The sequence below is a fragment of the Erpetoichthys calabaricus genome, chromosome 7, assembly GCF_900747795.2.
Source record: "Erpetoichthys calabaricus chromosome 7, fErpCal1.3, whole genome shotgun sequence".
NCBI classification, from domain to species: domain Eukaryota; kingdom Metazoa; phylum Chordata; class Cladistia; order Polypteriformes; family Polypteridae; genus Erpetoichthys; species Erpetoichthys calabaricus.
This window is the reverse complement of record NC_041400.2, coordinates 46,500,007-46,521,317: the sequence shown is the minus strand read 5'-3', so window position 1 is coordinate 46,521,317 and position 21,311 is coordinate 46,500,007. Positions and strand designations below refer to the sequence as shown.

Below are 21,311 nucleotides of genomic sequence, written 5' to 3'. Positions count from 1 at the left end.
GGGAAGAAAGGTGGGGCTTCAGTTCAAAAGTCATTCCAATGAGGCTTTAGTTTACTGTTTAGGATGTATACACAGAGTATTCCTGATGTAGGCAACAATGTTTAAGCAAAAAAAAAAAGCATTTGTTGTGCATGTTTTGAGCATATGAATGCCTAACAGACATATGGGGTATGTGACACAAGTAACATGAATTTTTTGTTTTCTTTTTTCCTTGGATGTTCTTCACATTGTTTGTACAGCATTGATTGCTATTGGCTCCTTTCTTTCCTTTCTACATCAAAAAATGAGATTAATTTCTTTTTTTAGCCACTGCTATAAAATAACTTTTTCCTTAATTAATTACCCTCACATGATGTCATTGGGCTTCATGGCACTATTTGGGCCCCCTATTAAGGACCTAATTGCAGTGACATTAATATTTGTGTTGTGTTCTTATACTCTCCTTCTTGCTTTTTTGTTTCTCAGTCTTCTCTCCATTAGTTTTGGATCTATAGGTTTCCAGATTTTTCATTTATTATTAAACTTTATTTTTTGAGCTTTGCTAGTTGTTTTCTGTTTTCTTTCTATTTTGAAAAAAATGTTAATTTCACATCTGAATTTTAAATTTTGGACTTGATACTTTGTGTTTTGTTTTTTTGTTTTTAGTTTAAATTTCTTTTTGTTTTAGTATTTTTGAAAATATTTTAAATTGTTTTTGAATTAGTTTTATTTACTTTAATACATTAACTTACAAATTAAAAGTTTAATTTTATGGTCAGGGCTTTTTATAGCTTCCTTCCCTATTTTGGGCAAGTCACAAGAATCATCACGTTTGCCAGTCGCCTGATTTACATGCTACTAACTCTTGACTTTTTGCTAACTATGGATCTGTTTGGTATTCGCATTAAATATCTGCCCCTCAGAATAAAATGAACTAATGTAATGGTCCATAACATTCAGGATTTGAAATGTGGAAAAACAAGAACTTCTTGACAAAGGCCAAATCAACTTGTGGCCTTAGATCACTAAAAATGTTGCAATTGATGCCAAGAACTTGAGCATAAGAAACTTCTTAAGTAAATATTGCTCTTTTTTTAACAGTACTAATGAGGTGTATTGTCCACTATACATGTCACTAAGCAAGTAAAGCCCATAGCACAGTTCATGACTTCTAGCCAGAGGGAAGGTCAGATTTAACATCTGCAGTTGCCAGATCTCACCATCTTGAAGAGTCAGATTATACAACTATGTATGCAGATTTTTCATGACAATTTCACATTTTCAAAGTATCCCAAGCTTCCACATTCTGACAGCCAATAACTTGTTGCCTGACAGTGCCAGTTCCCAGGTGTTATGTTTTCAAGAAAAAGGAAGGCCAACTAGATAAATGGAGGTGACCAAGAGAAGAGATGAGGAAAATGTTCAATACTGAGAATCTGCCCTATTGTTCATCAAACCTAAACACTAAACTAGGCATCAAAGTCAACGCAGAAAAAATGGTCTGTAACTCTAAAGAAGTATACAAAAGGCAATATGCGGAGATTTCTTTTAAATTATCTACAAACTTGAATGACCAGGAAGTGCATTGTGCCAACCTTGTATTCCAGCCATCCATTATCCAACCCGCTGTATGCTAACTACAAGGTCACGGGGGTCTGCTGGAGCCAATCCCAGCCAACAGAGGGCGCAAGGCAGGAAACAAACCCCGGGCAGGGCGCCAGCCCACCACAGGGCACGCACACACACACACACCCACACATCAAGCACACACTAGGGACAATTTAGAATTGCCAATGCACCTAACCTGCATGTCTTTGGACTGTGGGAGGAAACCCATGCAGACACGGGGAGAACATGCAAACTCCACGCAGGGAGGACCTGGGAAACAAACCCGGGCCTCCTAACTGCGAGGCAGCAGCACTACCCACTGCGCCACCCACCTTGTATTCCATTGCAGTAAAATGCCAACTCCGTGCACTTTTGAAGGTTGTTGCATAGCAGCAATTCAATAACAGTGAATGTTCAAAATGGGAACACCTAGAAAAATAAAGACAGATTTGAAAAAAGACATGATAAGGTTGTCAAAAATATTTAACTATTAAATGGCATTTTTTGTGCAAACAAACTGATGCCAAAATTATGGTCTACCACCCCAAGAACCTGAATTTATAACCAGGGTGTCCAGCTCCAATCCTGGCCGGTCAAAGTGGCTGCAGGTTTTCATTCTAACCATTTTCTTAATTAGTGACCATTTTTGACTACTAATTAACTTCCTTTGCCTTAATTTCTACTGAGTCAGACTCAGGTTTAATACTTAGACAATGCATTTATTTTCTTTATCCTCTAATTAGCAGCCAAATAATAATGAGATCTAAAACAAGACCTATATTCTCATACTATATCTGAAAATAAAATAAGGGGAAGGTCTCGGTAATGTTGATCTGCTCAGGTCCAAAAAACATTTTGATGGTGCTCTTAGAAAAAAGAAAATCAGTAGTTCTGGAAATATCTGCTGTGGCAGAATGAGAGCACCAATAAGCCATGGACTTAAATGATGTGTTTAATTAACATCAAGAATCAGCTTCTAGTTAAGAAATTGGTTGGAGTTTGAGCCTCTGACTTAGTTGGTCTGTTGTGTGACTTTGCCCGGCTGGGACGCCCTTTTGAGGAGAGGACTGGGGGAGTAGACATATCACCAGCAGTACCTCCTCCGGGACACGAGAGGGCAGCCCCCCTGGTTTACATTGGGGCCACGGGACTGGAGCTTAGAAGCTCAACCCTGCACAAGCCCGTGGCCACTACCAGGGGGGCATCTGGAAAGTTCCGGAACTGTGGTCGACAGCACTTCTGCCACAACCGGAAGTGCTGCCGGAACTTGATCAAGGAGCACCTGGAACACTTCTGGGAGCAGTATAAAAGAGCCCGCCTCACTCCAGCAAGTAAGCCAGAGTCGGGAGGAAGAAGACAGAGCTTGTGGGAGAGGAGTAGAGGCGGTCGGAGAATAGAAGGAAGGAAGGACGAAGCTTAATTGTGGCTTGTGCATTGTGCTGTGCCAAAGGACAATAAACGTGTGTGTTCTAGACATTGTTGATCAAGTGTGTCTGTCTGTAGCCGGGCTAATCTTGTATAGTTGGTTTGTGTCACTTCTCATTTTTGCTTGGCTGTCATTTAATGAAAAAAGAAGCAATTCAGAGGATTCACTCTTAAAAAACAAGGCAATTAAAATTAAAGGAAAGTAAGTTAATTATCAGCAGAAATTGGTCGTTGATTAGGAAAGTGGCAGAAAGGGAAGCATGCAGCCTCTGCAGTCCTCCGGGACTGAAGTTGAACAACACTGATTTAGATATATAACACCAGAAACAAAGCTTCAATAGATGAGAGAGAGATCAGGAGCACGCTCTGATACAGCGCATTGCCGCACCCAACGCATGACAAACCACACTCAGGATCCCAGATTAGGACCCGAGTGCAGCAACGCAATGGTTGACACCTTAGCACCACACTAGTTCAGATGGAATGGAACCAGTGTGAGGTATTTTATGGTGGCTGGAGTGCCAATTCTGCCAGCAATCCCCTGGTTTTTCCCTGCAGGTTGGAGGGCCTACATGCAGGGCTGGATGCAGATTAACATCACACCCAGGACGGAGCGATTGCAGGTTAAGGGCCTTGCTCAAGGGCACAATGAAGTGGAGTCACTTTTGGCATTTACAGGATTTGAACCGGCAACTTTCCGATTACCAGTGCAAATCCCTAGCCTCAGAGCCACCGCTCATTTAAAATGAACGCAAATCATAACACCAGGCATATGATTTTAACCCTTTAATTTTTGTTTGTGTGGACCAAAACACCCACATTGTACTCCTGGGTGAGCACTTATTGGTTGCAAAGTCCACTCCTACAACTTAAAAGTCACTGACCAGTCTGACTGAGTGGCTGGGTTGCAGAGGAATGTCAAACTACACAACTATCTTGCTAAGATTATGTAAATGATGTCTACAACTAAAAATCGCTGGAAAAGTAGTGTTCTCCGATGTGGGTGCTAAAAATGCCAGTTTGAGAAAATGAAAAGCCATACTACTCAGTTAAGAAAGGCACAGAGCAAAAACAGCATAAGCAACTTTATGGTTGCTTATACTGTACATTGGTTTGGTATTGATGAGTAACTATGTGAGTGTATTTAACACATAATTTACCATCCAATCCAGACATGGTTCCATCCTTGTAGTCTTTGGTGTCTTCTTGCTGAAGTCTTTAGAGAAATAGATAAAGCTGAGCAGTATGTGTTGATTTTTACACTTCTTTGATAATAAACCATGAAGCATACCGCTATCCTCTTTGTCAATGCAATGAGGTCTAGTTGAGAGTTTTCTAGATATGTTATTTCCTAAAACGTACCACACCTCACATGCGAAACATACTACTGATCAGAAAAATGCGTACTGTAGCCAAAGCAAAGAATTATTTGGAATCAGTAAAACATCAGAATTTACTTTTACAGCTTAAACAGATGAGCACAATTGTTAAAATAGGAAAAGCCTTATGGGTAATAAATTAAACAGAGCACAGATGAAGAATGATATGAATGTGACACCGTGGCTTAATCCTTTGTCTCTTTCAGCCAGGAAAACTGTGCCTGAAATGGCAAACTGTGACCCCACTGCCAGTCAGTGAGAACAGGACATCGGAGTCCTCAATAGACCTTGGCTTTATTTTGTTCCTTCAGTTCTAACTGCCTAACAGCAGTAAATTTGGGTTGTTGCTTGGTGCCCCTACACTTCTGATTGTTTCTGGGTCTCCTTTGTTACAAGATGTTTCATCAACTAACATCCTATTATGATGACCCGTGTTTTTGAAACCATACACGGATTAAATCCTGAGCACCTTGTAGTTCATGACTAACCAGAAACCAGTAGTGAGTGAGAGACACAGACAAGATTTGAAGTGCAAAAACAATAGCCACCCTTTATTGCAGCATCAATAATCCAAACTCCATATCTATTATTTATATCAAACGTAGTCAAACAGCAATGATACACAAAGAGGAAAAAATAGTGCTATTTACACGTCTGCTCCTTCCAGGAACAATGCGCTGAAAAAATAACAACAAAAAAGGTTTTTCTTCCTCCAAAAAATAATAAAGAAAGCCCATGCAGTTTTTCCACAAGTAAATCAAAGTGAAACAAAAACTATTAATCAAATAAGCACACAGTTCACCACCTCTCCTCCCAATGATAACCTCCACTCCTATGAATAACTCTGAGGTATAACCTGAAGTGTAACTTTTACTATCCAAACTGCCACTGAAATGATCAGCAGATCAGAACAGCCAAAAAACAACCCCTAGCGTCAGTACAGACATTTTATTCTGACTCTGGATTTTACCATTGAATCACTGGGGATGCTCTTAGAAGTTCCAGTAGAAAATCATTGTAAGTATTCAAACTCTTCATGCACACAAAGTTCTTCTTTCTGTCAGGTCTGTGACAGAAAACACAAACTTTGTATGTTATAAGATTTTGGTAATCACTTGGGATGAAATGATAAGGTCCAGACTGCCTGAAGAAAAACGTCCATGCAGGCTGTGCTGCACAAGTTAAGGGAAAATGAATGCTTAGCTAACAAGCTGCATGTACACAGGAGGATGAGTGTCAGGTTAAATGAGTAATTAAAGTAAGGAATGTGAGGCATGCAGCACAATGGCCAATGTCTGATTTTTATGGTTTAACACAGGGGTGGGCAAATTCATTCCTGGAGGGCTGCAGTGGCTGCAGGTTTTTGTTCCAACCCAATTGCTTAATAAGAAGCCCTTATTGCTCTAGAAACACTTCTGATTCATTTTAGTTGTCTCCCTCGTTAAGATTTTGAACCCTTATTGCTTATTTAAGTCTTAAACAGCTGCATTCTTGGTTTTTAATTGCTCCTTATTAGCAAAAAGATGCAAATGACAAAAGAAACCAGCAGTTATCCATTTTGCTTCTTACCCTTTACACCTGTGTGTATTTATCGTGCACTATTTGGTTTAATTAAATACTTGGAAGGAAAGAGAAGAGAAAAAAGTGAAGGACTGAGAATTACCCATCCGTTTTACACTTCAAAGTATTTGGATGATATCCTTAGAAATCTAGGATATGAGAATGACTTGACATAGCAGAGTTAAAGCACTAACAAGCCATGAAATGTAATTATTGGCAAGGATTGTTTTCTAATTAAGCAACTGGGTTGGAACAAAAACCCGCAGCCACTGCGGCCCTCCAGGAATGAATTTGCCCACCCCTGGTTTAACAAATCAGTAAAGCATTATGCTGTGTGATCAAGGTGCCTTATTTTTGTAGCCAATAAGACAAAAAACTGTTATGTGACCTGAGCAGACATACTGTAAATAAGACTCTGTACTTCTGCTGAGGGACCAACCATCCTGCTATTCCATTAGCTGCAGGAACATCCCTTTTCGCGAGAAAGAAATGTAGACGGATGACAAGCTTCCTCCTGCCTGGTTCTTTGGGGTAATTATTTATATCGATTACATTTCTACCACACTTACTAGTGACTTTCCAAGCTACTCTCAGTGCCTTTTCTCCACATGTGTGTTCCGGCAACCATTAGTGGCAGGACAATAGTGTTGTGCCTTTTCCAAGGCATGTGTGTGTTCCTGGGCTAGGCCTCTGAGCCCAAAGCTTGCTCTAGGCTAAATTCTGTTGAAAAGCATCTTCATGCTGCTATGGAACAGCTAACAGTGCACCTTTAACTATTATAAATGAAACTCTGTAAATTACACAAAAACCACTATTCTTGTGACACTGTCCATCACACCTACTCTATTAAAATGCCTAGTACTATTTTTAAAAAGTATGCCCTTTATGTACCCATTCATGAAAGGATAAGATAAATAAAGCTGTGGCGGAAACTGAGCTATTGAATTTGTTCCCTTGGGCTCATTCATAGCACCCTTCTCTTCTCTTAGCATTCACCAATTTCCCTTCATATTCTCAATGTAAAAAGCTACAGCTGTGCAGCTCAGGACCTGCTAAAGTGACAAAAGACAACAATATGGGTACCGCTATGTGCATAATGTAGATTTATGGACTGACAAGTCTCAGTCATTTACCAATTAAACTCAAAATAACAATATATCTTCTTAAAACAAACATATTTTTTCTATCTCACTTATTATATACTTCTACCCAGAGTCTTGTTTACTGCCTGTTGTATCAACATTGACTGCTGGACAGGAACAAACCCATCCCAGGACACACTCACACATATTCTGATTTAGTAGGTCAGTTTACAATTAAATGTCCACTTGACCCATTTTTGATATTAAAAGCACATACTGACTGTATGCAGTTAGTGCCTGTGAAGGATTTGAACACAGAATTCTGAATCTAAGAGATATGTTTAATGAATAATATACACATCCACTTGGAGTTTATTTGAGCATCCTATGAAGGTGAAGCTCAGGAAGACGAAAAAGACAATTGTAAGGATTCTTGTAGTCAGTGGCACATGTGAATACTTTGAGTGTTCTTAGCTGTGCCTGCTAATTATTCTGGCATCCAAACAAGATTATTCATTAATTTGATTTGTCACCATGCTGAATCACATTTGTTTTCTCAGGATGTAAGTGTGCACTTCTTATTGATTACATTACAATGCAGTACATCCATCACATAATTTTTACACTTTGTATTTTGAAATACTACAACTTTAGTGGTCTCTTCTTAAGTAATGTTAATTACTTGAACTGCCTCATATATGAGTACAATATTATAATCATAATTCCCCTTATTCCTGGAACAGATGCCTTGACTCACTTCATGGTAATGTCCATTCAAACCTATTAAAAAGTCCCACATATGACCACATAAGAAGGGAAGTTAGCACTAATGAGTCAGCCATTGCCATACCTCAAGCGAGCAAATATTCATAAGTACAGTATGTGTTATATCCTTCCACCACATAACAAACATGAGGCCTGCTAACTAAAGAATCATATCTACAGTCCTGACATCCTAATTACTACTCCACTGATACATTCTCAGACTGATATAGCCCATTATGAAAGGTTTAATTGTGCTAGCTTGACAAAGACTAGACACGCCTTATGGAGACCGATAACATTTGGCTGGAAAGGATCAGGCACAGAATTGTCATTTATCAGGCAGGAGTCTGGACCAAAACCAAAAACCAGAGATTAATACCAGATAAACATTGTTAGTACACTGGACAATGAAGATTATGCTTCCTGGACACTTTTGTGTCTATATGTTATGGATTTTTACCTACTGATTACAAACATCACTTTTAATTGTTCGTATAACACAATATTTCTCTCTATTATAAAAATGGGATGAGACTGCGATGAGACGTGATCTTTTGAAGAGAGACGGAGAGACACAGAGACACTTTCATGTCCCCCGAGACGGACAAGTCATGTCATTTGTTTCCTATTGTATCACCCTTTAAGAGGGGTTTCGGAGGAGCGGGCGTGTCTCCATGGGGTGCGTTCAGCCCCCTCTTCACAACAGCATGTAGCGCTTGGTGGGGTGGAAGGGGTTGGCGAGCAAAGCAAGCAGGGGGCAAAGCCCCCTAGTTATTGCTAATTTTTATGAATGCCTCTTATATTATAAATGTATGTGCAGTACAACAGCTACAACTGGAACATCTGTGGTGATCTAAAAGTAGTGGCACTACTACTAGTGATGCAGCTCAAATATATATAATACTGTTGTTTAATCAGTGAATGGGACAGTTGTGCTACAGAGTCCCATTACATTAAAAAGAAATGGCTGTTCCATAAGCATTTGGTTCAAAAGCCACTTCCCAACCCAACAAAGATATTTTTACCTCCTTTTCATATAAAACTTGGACTAATGAGACATTTCATGAAAGCTATGAACAAGGAAGTTGAAGAATTTTGACACTGGAGAAAGATGTTTCCATGAATAACTGCTTCCAAGTGTGAGGAGGCCATTTGTGTTGGTCCATAAACCAGACATGTCATCAATGACAAATGGTTCAAAGATTGGGGCCAGAGGAAATTTTTTGGAAGGCATTCAAGGATGTTGCTAAAAAATGGAGGACCCAAGTTGCTGGACCAATCCAAGGGGACATCCACGTAACACCTTACTGCGGTAGATAGATGGTCATTTCCGGTGAGTGGGACTGTACCGCATGTCTGCCTGGGGAGTTGCTAACCAGGATCCTGAACTGATTAGCCATGTGGTAGGTGCGACAATGCACTGTATCAGTGCATGCTCCCCAGTCGACCTGACCTGACCTGCTACTGAGCACTAAACTATATCCAGCCTGTTATAAACATGCTTCAAGCATACAAAACCATGAAGTGCAACATGTCCCTAAAGACTAATTGTCTCTGTTCACGCTTGGATTTTCTTCCTGCTAATCTTGGTACAGTCAATGACAAACATATTGAAAGATTTTCACCAGGACATTGCAATGATGGAAAAGTGGTATCATGGCAAGTGGCATTCATCAGTGCTTGTCAACTTTTGTTAAACACTGAAATGAAAAGTAACAGATGATGAATATCAATGAAAATCAGCAGCAAAATCTTTTTTAGCTCAGTTGAACTAAAGCAATCTGTCAGCATCATTAAGCAATGTTAAAATTCAATAAAAGTTCATGTTTCTCCAAATCCCTATGATTAATACCGCAGAAACAAAACAGGGTACCTGTCATTGAAAAATCCTCACATTTAAAAGTTTTCTTTTAAACTTTCTAAAAGTATTCTTTATAAGAAGAGAAATATTCTTAGAAGCTGAGTAAATTTCTCAGAAACCCAGAGTAAGGGCAAGAGAGAACACTGCTTGTGAACTGACTACAGTTTCAGCCAAATATGAACAAATGAGGAAATGTTAAAAGAATGCGTAGAGCCATGTGAACCAAAGAAATGACAAAACTGTTATTTAACTTTGTTAATGTATTTATTTTTTATTCAAATATCCATTCTAAAAAATGGTATACTGCATTAAACAATTATAAAAAAACATTCATTTGAAAACACTCTGAAGAGTGTTGAAGGTGAAGATTTAAACAAGATTCAAACTGACATAGCCATGCAATTATTGAATGTGGTGCATTTAATTCAAGTTCTTTCTATTCCAATTTTTGCTTACCTGTTTTTATACTTAACTATGCTACACTATTTTAAATTATTCCAAAATACTGTGTACATAAATTCTCAAAGCTGAATAATCCAGTTCATGTTCATGAGGAGCTAGAGCCTATCCCAGCAGAAAAAGCCGTGGATAGGATGCCAGGACATTCCTGGGCACCCACAGGGGCAACTGAGAGTCACCAATCCATCTAACTTACACACCTTTGAGGAAATCTGAAAAATCCTTAGACTTATGAAGCACGGACGACACTAGAGCATGGCCAGGTGTGAAATTATGATATAGTATATTGAACCTTTGAGGGAGCAGTGCTAACCACTGACCATCGTGCTGCAACATGATAAAACATTAAAACACATTTTTTTCAAAAAATAGGATGATTACTGTACATTTCATTATTTCTTAATTTTAATGATTCATCTGTAAATATTTAATAGGCACTTTTGTTTGTACAGTGTCATGCAAACTTCAATTTATACAGAATTTTTATGTCATCATTGAAGAATTTTTTTTTTGCTTTGTTCTTTTATTAACTTATAATATATTAGTGGATCTACAGTATTGCATGTTAGAGGACCAGATACAATGGCTTTCTGAGTTTTTCAGTTGGGAAGCTGCTTCGAGTACATGAAAGTAGCTATTTTCTTTATTAACAAATACATCAGAATTTTTTTGTTATGTCAAAAGTTTAATAAAGAAATTTTTCTTAGAGTTTCCAGAACAAAACTAAACTTGTTTTCCAGCATATTAAAGTCTATTAAGGTTTTGGCTGTATCTCTTTTCTTTTGTGACTTTAATTATATGCCTATGATATGCTCTTCTTTCATGCTTAATTCTTTTTTAGCTGTATTGTTTTCTTTTTTGTTTTGTTTAGTTAAATAAATATGTAGAAAAAGAAATACTGCATGTAAATTGTAGAAAAAAAAACTGAGCTCTGATTTATTTGGTTGCAATGCTGCTTAACAGTTTTAGTTCATTACTGCTGTCTTCTGTTTGTGTTTTACAGCATTTTGTCAATGAAAAAATAGTATTCACTAGACAAAAAATAAGAAATTTAACTTGGAGTTGTTGTTAATTTTACACAACACAATTGAATTGCTATTTTTGTGCAACCCCAAAATAAAGCTAGCACATAAAAACATATTTATAACCTGTAGTTCTCTTTCCTGTCTTATTATCCACAGACCTATAAGTTCATACTAAGCTACATGTTGGCAGGTTAATTACATTATTACAACTTCAACTAACACCACAGATGTGTTCAACTGTTTATGGTCTGAAGACACAGAGTGGGTTTATTTCATTCACTTTACAGTTGGTAAACCAGTTTTTAATCTAAATTCATTTCTTAACCAATGATATCCATTACATGCTTTTAGAGTATAAGAGCCTATCCTGGGAGTAATGGGCTGGAGTCAGAACACAGTCATGAGCAGAACCATATTACACCAAATTTGTTTTTTATGCATTAAATAGCTTTTAACCAATGAAGAGGCTCTGCACGTGCCATGCTTCATTGCCCTATGTGCCCTGAATTTCAGTTGATGGTTGGCTCACTACTGACACAGACGAGAGAATGGCGGAGAGACACAGCGAGAAAGAGATAAACAGACAGAGATAGAGAAGCTCACATTCAGAGGTCAGTGGGTGCTTCTGTTTCTTCTGAATTTCACCCAGCATTCACTGAAAACACTGTCATTTTGTTCGGCACCAGAGCTCCGTTAGTCTGTTACTTAACTGCCTTTGTGACTTTAGGGACTAGATCTTAGATAAACTACACTTCTATTACAAAATATGTTTTCCTTTTACATTTGTACTGTACACATGACCTTCCAAACTCTGGCTTTTCCCAATGTACAATACCTTCCAAGCAAATAGTTTCTATAGAAATGCTTTTTGTTTTTGTTTTGTTTTGTTTTTAATTGCTTCTTCTAGAGCAAGGCAAATAAAGCTTACTTCGGTCACAACTATTGTGTAAAATAAAAGCAGGAAAGAAAAGTGAAGTTTTACTTAAATTAACAAAGAGTTAGGTTCTTATACTTAACTAAATCTGTTACCTCCTCTTTTAAATTTTTACATTCTATATATTATTTTTTCCCCTATGACTGGTGGTGCTCATTTAATGTCTAGCCATTTAGTTTGTATGCAGACATTAATAGGTTTGGTATGTCTCTGTTATACCATGATTTATATGTATATACTGAATATCTACTACTTAAAAAAATTAAAGGAACACTTTGAAAACACATCAGATCTCAATAGGAAAAAAAATCCTGCTGGATATCTTTACTGCTATGGACTGGGAAATGTGTTAGAAACGAAAGGATGCCACATCGTTTGATGGAAATGAAAATTATCAACCTACAGAGAACTGAATTCAAAGACACCCCAAAAATCAAAGTGAAAAAATCATGTGGCTAGCTAGTACATTTTGCCAAAACTTCATTGCAGTAACTCATAATCGTACTCAGTAGTTTGTATGGCCCCCATGTGCTTGTATGCATGCCTGACAACATCAGGGCATGCTGCTAATGAGACGACAGATGGTGTCCTGGGGGTCTCCTCCCAGATCTGGACCAGGGCATCACTGAGCTCCTGGACAGTCTAAGATGCAACCTGGTGGCGTTGGATGGACCAAACATAATGTTCCAGAGGTGTTTTATTGGATTTAGGTCAGGTGAGCATGGGGGCCAGTCAGTGGTATCAATTCCTTCATCTTCCAGGAACTGCCAGCATACTCTCGCTACATGAGGCCAGGCATTATCGTGCACCAGGAGGAACCCAGGACCCATTGCACCAGCACAGGGTCTGACAATGAGTCCAAGGATTTCATCCCGTTACCTAATGCTAGTCAAAGTGCCGTTGTCCTGCCTGTAGAGGTCTGTGTGTCCCTCCATGGATATGCCTCCCCAGACCATCACTGACCCACCACCAAACTGGTCATGCGGAACGATGTTACAGGCAGCATAACGTTCTCCATGGCTTCTCCAGACCCTTTCACGTCTGTCACATGTGCTCAGGGTGAACTTGCTCTCATCTGTGAAAATCTCAGGGCACCAATGGTGGACCTGCCAATTCTGATATTCTATGGCAAATGCCAATCAAGTTCCATGGTGCCGGACAGTGAGTACAGGGCCCACTAGAGGAAGTCGGGCCTTTAGGCCACCCTCATGAAGTCTGTTTCTGATTGTTTGGTCAGAGACATTCACACCAGTGGCCTGCTAGAGGTCATTTTGTAGGACTCTGGCAGTGCACATCCTGTTCCTCTTTGCCCAAAGGAGCAGATACCGGTCCTTCTGATGGGTTAAGGACCTTCTATGGTATTGTCCAGCTCTCCTAGTGTAACTGCCTGTCTCCTGGAATCTCCTCCATGCTCTTGAGACTAACAACCCCCTCTGCTACTTAACTGACCAGATCAATATCCAAGAAGTTTAATTGACTTGATGCTATACTCTGATTAAAAAGTACTCCTTTCATTTTTTTTTGAGCAGTATATATAATATATACTGTATAGTCACATGAGTGCGCACAGGAGACAACCTGAGGGATCTTTTGAGAGTGATTACCCGTTGAACAATGGGTTGGATCTGTTGGCTTCTCTTTTCCTCCCTCTGCAGGGCAGAAGACTGATAGCCACTCCACCACTGACGTCACTTCCTTTGTCCACCTCCCTGTATCTGTCCCTTCCTGCCAAGTGACTATATAACTGGGAACCTGCCATCTTGTTCCCAGTTCTGTTCTGGTGTTCATCATCAAGTTCTTCCATGAGAACCCTAAATACAAAGAGGACTTGTACATCTTTGCTAAATATTAACCTTACATTTTGATTTGTTAAATCTTTGTATCTTCATTTACTGAATCCACTTGTTTCCGTTTTACGGTCACAGGTAGGCAATCTCAATCCCAGTAGTATGGAGTGCAAGGTAGGAACCAACTCCAGACATGATGCTTGTCCATGTTTAGGTGGAATTACTCGTATTGTAAACAAATTTAGAATTTAAAAAGTTAATTTAGCATTCTGATTTATTATCCTTTGTTTTTTCATTTACTAAATATTTTAATTAATGTAAAATTAAATAAAAAATTATTTAATTTAAATTAAAATATAAATAGGAATTTTAAGGTTACAGAACACCAAAGGCTATGCCAGCAACATTGGGCAGGAGCCAACTGTAAACAGGGTGCCAGCTCATCTTAGGGCACTCTCACTCATAACCTAAAAGGACATACATTGCCCAAGACCACTTAAATCAATTCAGGATTGTGCAGGGCAAAAGCTTATCATGGCAGCATCAGACAGGAGGCTAATACCAGCTCTGAACAAGGTGTCGGTCCATTTGAGGGCTAAGGCTCACATCTATATCCACACTTATAAAAAGCCAATTTAGAATCATATTTTAACCTACTGTGGCTTGCATATGTTTAGTAAATATAAATTCATCTTTTTATATACAAGACTGGAATACCCCTTGCTATGATTGAATAAAATAAGTTTAGACAATGTATTTTTTCTAAAAAGTGTTACTTTTCAGAAATGTAAGCCGATAAGAATACCTAGTGTGATTCAGAGTTAATATTCAGAGTAACACTTTAACTTACCCTATATCTGTTATTTGCACAAGTCCTCTTTCACTTAGATTATGCTTTGCTCATCTGACCTATCATCTGTCAGTTATATCAGCATGACCATGATGAATTGATGTTCAGTAAACAAAAAAACCAAAAAACAACCTTGGGAAGTTTTCAAAATTTGAAGTTTTTTTTTTGACAAATACTCTAGGGAATCACATGGTAGAAGATATTGGTATAAAAGAAAATCCAAACACTTTAGAAGCATTTTACTAGTAAAGTTAAAGCAGCTGAAATCAAAATCAAGCTGATAAAAATGAATTCAAAATTACTTTTTGCTATGCTGGCAGTGTGTGTTATCTTGGAAGAAGGTAAGGCTCTTTCCAATGTTTTTAATTTTATGATATTTATAATAAAATAATTGTAACATTTTTATTTGGTAGTTAATGAATTCAGCATTTGACCTTTATGTATGACTCAAGTGTAAAAAAAAAGTGAACGCTATTAGAAAATAGAAAACGGTCCTTAAAGGGTGAGAATAAATAGAAGAAGAATAACTGGTGTCATTGTTTTGAAGTCACAGTGAATATCAAATTACTAGTGGATACAATTTTTGAAAAAGAAATGAAGTTTATTAGATTACTAACATCCTTTTTATTACCTCTTATGTGGATCTCATAAATTATAATAAAATAAATTTGTTGTGGCAATTTGCTATTTGTTTCAAGGAACTTTGAGTGTTCAGATTTTAACTGAAACCCATAAGTGAGTGAATGTCTTTAGTTAGTTTAGCCCTAGAGGTTTTTTAGCTGTGGATGGAATAATAATAATAATCATCATCATCATCATCATAATAATAATAACTTTATTTGTATAGCACTTTTCAAAATGGGCAGCACAAAAACTTTACATGGAACACACAAAACACAAAATATGTATAAAATATAAAAGGTAAAAAAACATGATAATAAGAATAATAATATCCAGAACAAATAAAAACTCCAGCAAAGGAGATATGTAGAAGTAAAATCAAATAAGAAAAGCAGGTAAAATTATTAAAAATAATAAAATAAAACCACAAACAAAAATAACTAGATAAAAATTAAGAAGCATGTACATTAAGAAGATAGATAGATAGATAGATAGATAGATAGATAGATAGATAGATAGATAGATAGATAGATAGATAGATAGATAGATAGATAGATAGATAGATAGATAGATAGATAGATAGATACTTTATTAATCCCAAGGGGAAATTCACATTTTAAAAATGCTATAAAATAAAAATACATTTTTATATGAGACTTAAAAATTGCTACAGAATCAGCTGATCTAATGCTCTATGGTATGAGGCACAGTGGTCCTTAATGTTGGCTCACGTTGAAGTGACATGGGTCCACCATCACTGCCAGGCTTCTGGCTATCCGGTTTCATTGTACATCTCAAAGAGATGTATTTTAAATAATTTCAGCTTTAAATCAGCCTTTTTCAGCATTGAACCCTATCATGAAAAGGATTTAGCTCAAAAGCCAGCTTTGTTGTATTTGAGATAACCTAAATGAATTTTGTTATTTCTAAAACCATCCCCATTTTGCTTCTTTTAGGTACAGCTATAATCAGTATGGGAAGCAGCCTTCACTGTGTCTGTATTAAATCTGAATCAAGGTTAATTCCACACAGAATTCTAAACAAAGTGGAGATTTTGCCTAAAGGACCACATTGCAATACTATCCAGATTATGTAAGTATGTTTCTTAAACACATTCTTAATGTTTCAAACTTCTTCAACCAAACCCACTGCTCATTTTTAAATGCCATCTCACTTGTTAAAGCAGAATCATGCAAATATTAATAGTTAATAACCTATGAAGTGTACAAAATATATACAAACAAACTTATTGTATTTACCCTCTTTATACATTTACCATTTTTGGCTTAATTATTGAAATGCCTGAAGAAAACCCTCCTAGTCATTGGCACATGGTCAAGAAGTGTAAGCCCTGAATGGGATGCCAGTCCTTCACAGAGCACACACACACACACACTTACTCTACACCAGGGGTGGGCAAAGTCATTCCTGGAGGGCCGCAGTGGCCACGGGTTTTTGTTCCAACCCAGTTGCTTAATTAGAAAACAATCCTTGCCAATAATTACATTTCATGGCTTGTTAGTGCTTTAACTCTGCCATGTCAAGTCATTCTCATATCCTAGAATTTTTTTCCCCATTCTAAGGATATCATCCAAATACTTTGAAGTGTAAAACGGATGGGTAATTCTCAATCCTTCACTTTTTTCTCTTCTCTTTCCTTTGAAGTATTTAATTAAACCAAATAGTGCACGATAAATACACGTGTAAAGGGTAACAAGCAAAATGGATAACTGCTGGTTTCTTTTGTAATTTGCATCTTATTGCTAATAAGGAGCAATTAAAAACCGAGAATACAGCTGTTTAAGACTTAATAAGCAATAAGGGTTCAAAATCTTAATGAGGGAGATAACTAAAATGAAGCAGAAGTGTTTCTAGAGAAATAACTGCTTCGTATTAAGCAATTGGGTTGGAACAAAAACCTGCAGGCACTGTGGCCCTCCAGGAATGACTTTGCCCACCCCTGCTCTACACTGTGCTAATTCAGACCTAATATAATTAATGAAGTGCCTGGGGATAATCCACATTGATAGAGAAAAAACACAAAAATATCACATACTGGAAAAAGTGACCAGATTAAAAATAAAACCAAGGCCACTCGGATCTGTAAGGGAGAAATTCTAATTGCTTTATCATTGTGCCACTTTCATTAGGCTAAAAGTATTTCTTGTTTTAACTTTACCCTCCTTATTAAGTTTGTTACTACCTCATTTCAATTGAACGGATGCAGATTTGTTTGGCAGAGGCCCATAGAAATACTCCTTCAGTTCGACATTAATCTCCCTTTCAGAAGGCAGGAGATTTAAAGCCAGTGCTTTTTTAAAATTTATTGTAAAGTTTCATTTTACTCCACTTAAACACCACATATATTCTCAAACCTTACTCCACATCTTTCCATCTGCACTGCAGAATGGGATATCTTGTGTTCAAGAATGAACATAGGAGCTTGAAATCGCAATTGTGCTTTTGCATCTCTCCCCATCTAAATTCAGCATAATGCACCTAGAAGAATCTGGACAAGATATTGGGACAGCTTAGCTATTAGCTAAACACACGGACTTGATGGACTGAATGGTCTCCTCTTGTATGTCAAATTTCTTTTGTTCTTATGTTCTAGGCAGCAAGTCACTTCTGACCTCTCTCAAGAGTGTCCATTAACTTAACTAACTCCTAGAAAAATCCTTCATCAAACACTTTTAAAATGCATCATTATCCCACACAATGCCATTGTCACAATGAAAATCTATATAATATCTGACAGTTTAGTTACAGCAATAATTCTCTCTCTCTCTGTAGCATCTTAGGTCTGACCAGAAAAACATCTTGGGAAATTACAGATGACCAATCACCTTGTGACAACCACTGAAAACTCAGATGATTAGTGTAACCATAGCTCACTTCCCAATCGCAAAACTGATAGCGGGAGAAAACAATTTCAGTTTTAGTTTTGTTTTAAAGAGTTGTTAAAAAAGAATCAGGAGATAATAGGCAAACCAAAAACATCTCCCATGAAATGAAGGTCCTTGCAGTTAGTTACAGTATATTTTTAGTTTGGAGAGCTTGTCTTGCCATTGCACTTCATTTTCAAATCTTAGTTGTAAGAACATGCCCTGTGCAGCTCCACTGCAAAGGATTGCAATATGAGAACAATATTTCACATTCTTCAATACAGCAGCCCTTTTTCCTAATAATTTGTGATGCAGAGATGGTCACAAAGAGGGTAAATGTGGTAACTAAAATGACAAATGCTGGAGTTCTCATTAGGGAAATGAAAATTATCTTAAAGGTCCATTGGCTTGAAAAATAAACATTCTGATTTATAAATCTTTTCTGCAATCAATCTGTATATATAATGCAAAGCATATAAGAATTTTTGAAAAATCAAGCTATATAGAGAAATACAACATGTCCATAGTTTTTGAAATGCTATTGTTTTTATTTTTAGAGCCTATCTGAAGACTGGAGAAGTGATTTGCCTTAAAAAGAAAGCCCCTTGGGTGAAGATGATCATGAAAAAGATTTTGGAAAATGAACGGTAACTTTTGTGTGATGTCTTTTTTCTTTTTACAAAATAATGATATTCATAAAATGCACACTGCGGTGGGCTGGTGCCCTGCCTGGGGTTTGTTTCCTGCCTTACACCCTGTGTTGGCCGGGATTGGCTCTAGCAGACCCCCGTGATCCTGTAGTTAGGATATAATGGGTAGGATAATGGATGGATGGATAAAATGCACAATCCTGTGGAAAGTATTTTTGCACAAACACTTATTTGTACTAATAAAATGTTTAGAAAGTGAGTATAGCTATTCTAATTTAAGACAAATGTACATTCTTAATGTAGGCAGGTATAGATTTGAACAGTCAGGACTAATAGATTTATAAACATTTTTCTTGCAGAAAAAAATAAAGAACGAACTGGAGCTGTCATCCTTACGAAGAAATGCCAAACACACAGGCACATAGATATGAGAAATGTTGGCATCCTGCAAGCAGCTAAAATAAGTAATGCATAATACCTCAATGAAAAATAATAATGGAATATCCCAAAGGAAGATGTGGTGATATTTAAAACATGTGGGGGGCCACCACCAAATAGCTCATCATGCTCAAAGACAGTAATGTATTTGAAATGTCCCTAATTCCAAATATTGCTAAAAATGCAATATACTGTATACAGTTTTGGTGAAGGATACACACTGTATGGAACAATATATTAAATCAATAGGATGCTAATCAGTGTGGGATGAGAAAAGAAAAATACCTAAATAAGCTTTAAACACAGAGGAAAAAAAATCCATATTTTGTGATACTACTTTTGTTTTTTATTACATGACATTTAGAACCAGTAAGCTGTGGTTTCAAGCAGTATTATAGTTTGAAATGCTTTTTACAAAGTATTCTTGGATTCATTGTATTGTATTAATGTCGTTCTCTATTTTGTAGACCCTTGGTGCTTTAATATAGTTACAAAAAGTATTTCTTAGTGTAAGCATTTCTTTATGCCTTTATCTACCAGCATCATTTATATACTATATTAATGTAATATTTCAGTATGATTTTTGCATGAAATAAAATGTATTTATCCAAAATATTTATATTTACTTTATGGTTTTCAAATCTATGTTCAATTTGGTGTTCATTCTTCAGAGTAGCCCAGATGTTGCTTGTATGAAGTTGGTGCATTCACTCAATACCTGCACGGGTTTTCCTTCTATATCTATAAAGAAGTGCCTGCTAGATAAACTGGTGATTCCAAATAGACTCTGTGTCAGTGCAAGTCTGTAAATGAGTGGGCCTTGTGAAGAAATGGCCTTTCATTCAGGGTTGTTTCCCACCTTGCGTCTGATGCTGCTAGGATAGGATTGATCAGGTTTGACAAAGTTGACCCTTTAAATTGGTATACTGTGGTGGTACAGTGGCCTTCTCTGCAGGCTCAAAACTCCAGCTACCTGGCTTTGATTACTGACTTAGACATGTTGCCTGTGTTGTGTTTTCACATTGCCCCTCTGATCAAATACGTTTTTTTCTGAATACTTTGGTTTCCATTCATATCCCTAACACATTCATAGTGAGTTGTTTGGTTCTCCATTGGTTTGGTCCATTATGTCTGGGTGTGCAGAGTACTGATCACTATGATGGTGTGACATGCAGTGCTTGCTTGAATCTTGAAGGTGCTACCATAATAAAGAGTGGTTGCCTCAGATGGTGTTGTGGAAGAATCAGGTTTCGATAAACGATGATAACTAGCCTCACAAGTGATCTATTAACCCATATGATACCTAGATATTCCTAGGAATTGCATGCAATCTATCGACCAACATAATACTTTAAAAAACAATACAAAAAAGGAAAAATGGATGGACGAATTCTTTCAGAAGTAAGTAAATATCAATTACAATTTTGTAAATGAAAATTATTTTATTAAAGAATTTAATATCCAACCTTGCATAAAGTATATGGAAGAACAGTCAGTCATTTTCTAACCCACTTAGTCCTGACTAGGGTTGCAGTGGGTGCTGGACCCTCTCCCAGCCAGCATTGGGTACAGGGCAGGAAAGAAAACTGGACAGGGCACAAGTGTATCACAGGGTGAACACGCACACAGCCACACACCAAACCCACACAACACTCTTAAAAATACTGGTACTTTAATGCCACAATATGGTTCTTTATTGGTTTGTGTGGTTCCTCATAGAATCACTGCTTAACAAAGCACCATTTAAGTCTGGGAACAGTTCTCTGCATATGAAGTTGGTACTTTGTCCTTTGAAAAAATCTTAATATGTAGAAAACAAAAACTGAAACCACTAATGTATGGTAGGCTACCTAGCAGGACACTAATAGATTAAGAAAACTATACCGGAAAAGTCTTTTTGAAATCGTGACTTATTGATATTTCAAAGATCTGTTGCTATCTATTCATGGTTATTCACTGAATGGTATCTGAATAAATAAAGTTTCTTTCAGAAACCTTCATAT

At 37.3% G+C, this 21,311-nt stretch overlaps 1 protein-coding gene across 1 annotated transcript; it reads left to right on the top strand.

The window, feature by feature from the left end:
* Positions 1-14,908: 14,908 nt before the first annotated feature.
* Positions 14,909-19,929, top strand: LOC114655069 (interleukin-8-like). The gene is made up of 4 exons (XM_028805967.2): positions 14,909-15,055; positions 16,292-16,427; positions 18,778-18,867; positions 19,230-19,929. Exons 1-4 carry the CDS (start codon positions 15,001-15,003, stop codon positions 19,237-19,239), a joined length of 291 nt encoding a protein of 96 aa, XP_028661800.1. The 5' UTR covers positions 14,909-15,000; the 3' UTR covers positions 19,240-19,929.
* The last annotated feature ends 1,382 nt before the right edge of the window (positions 19,930-21,311 follow it).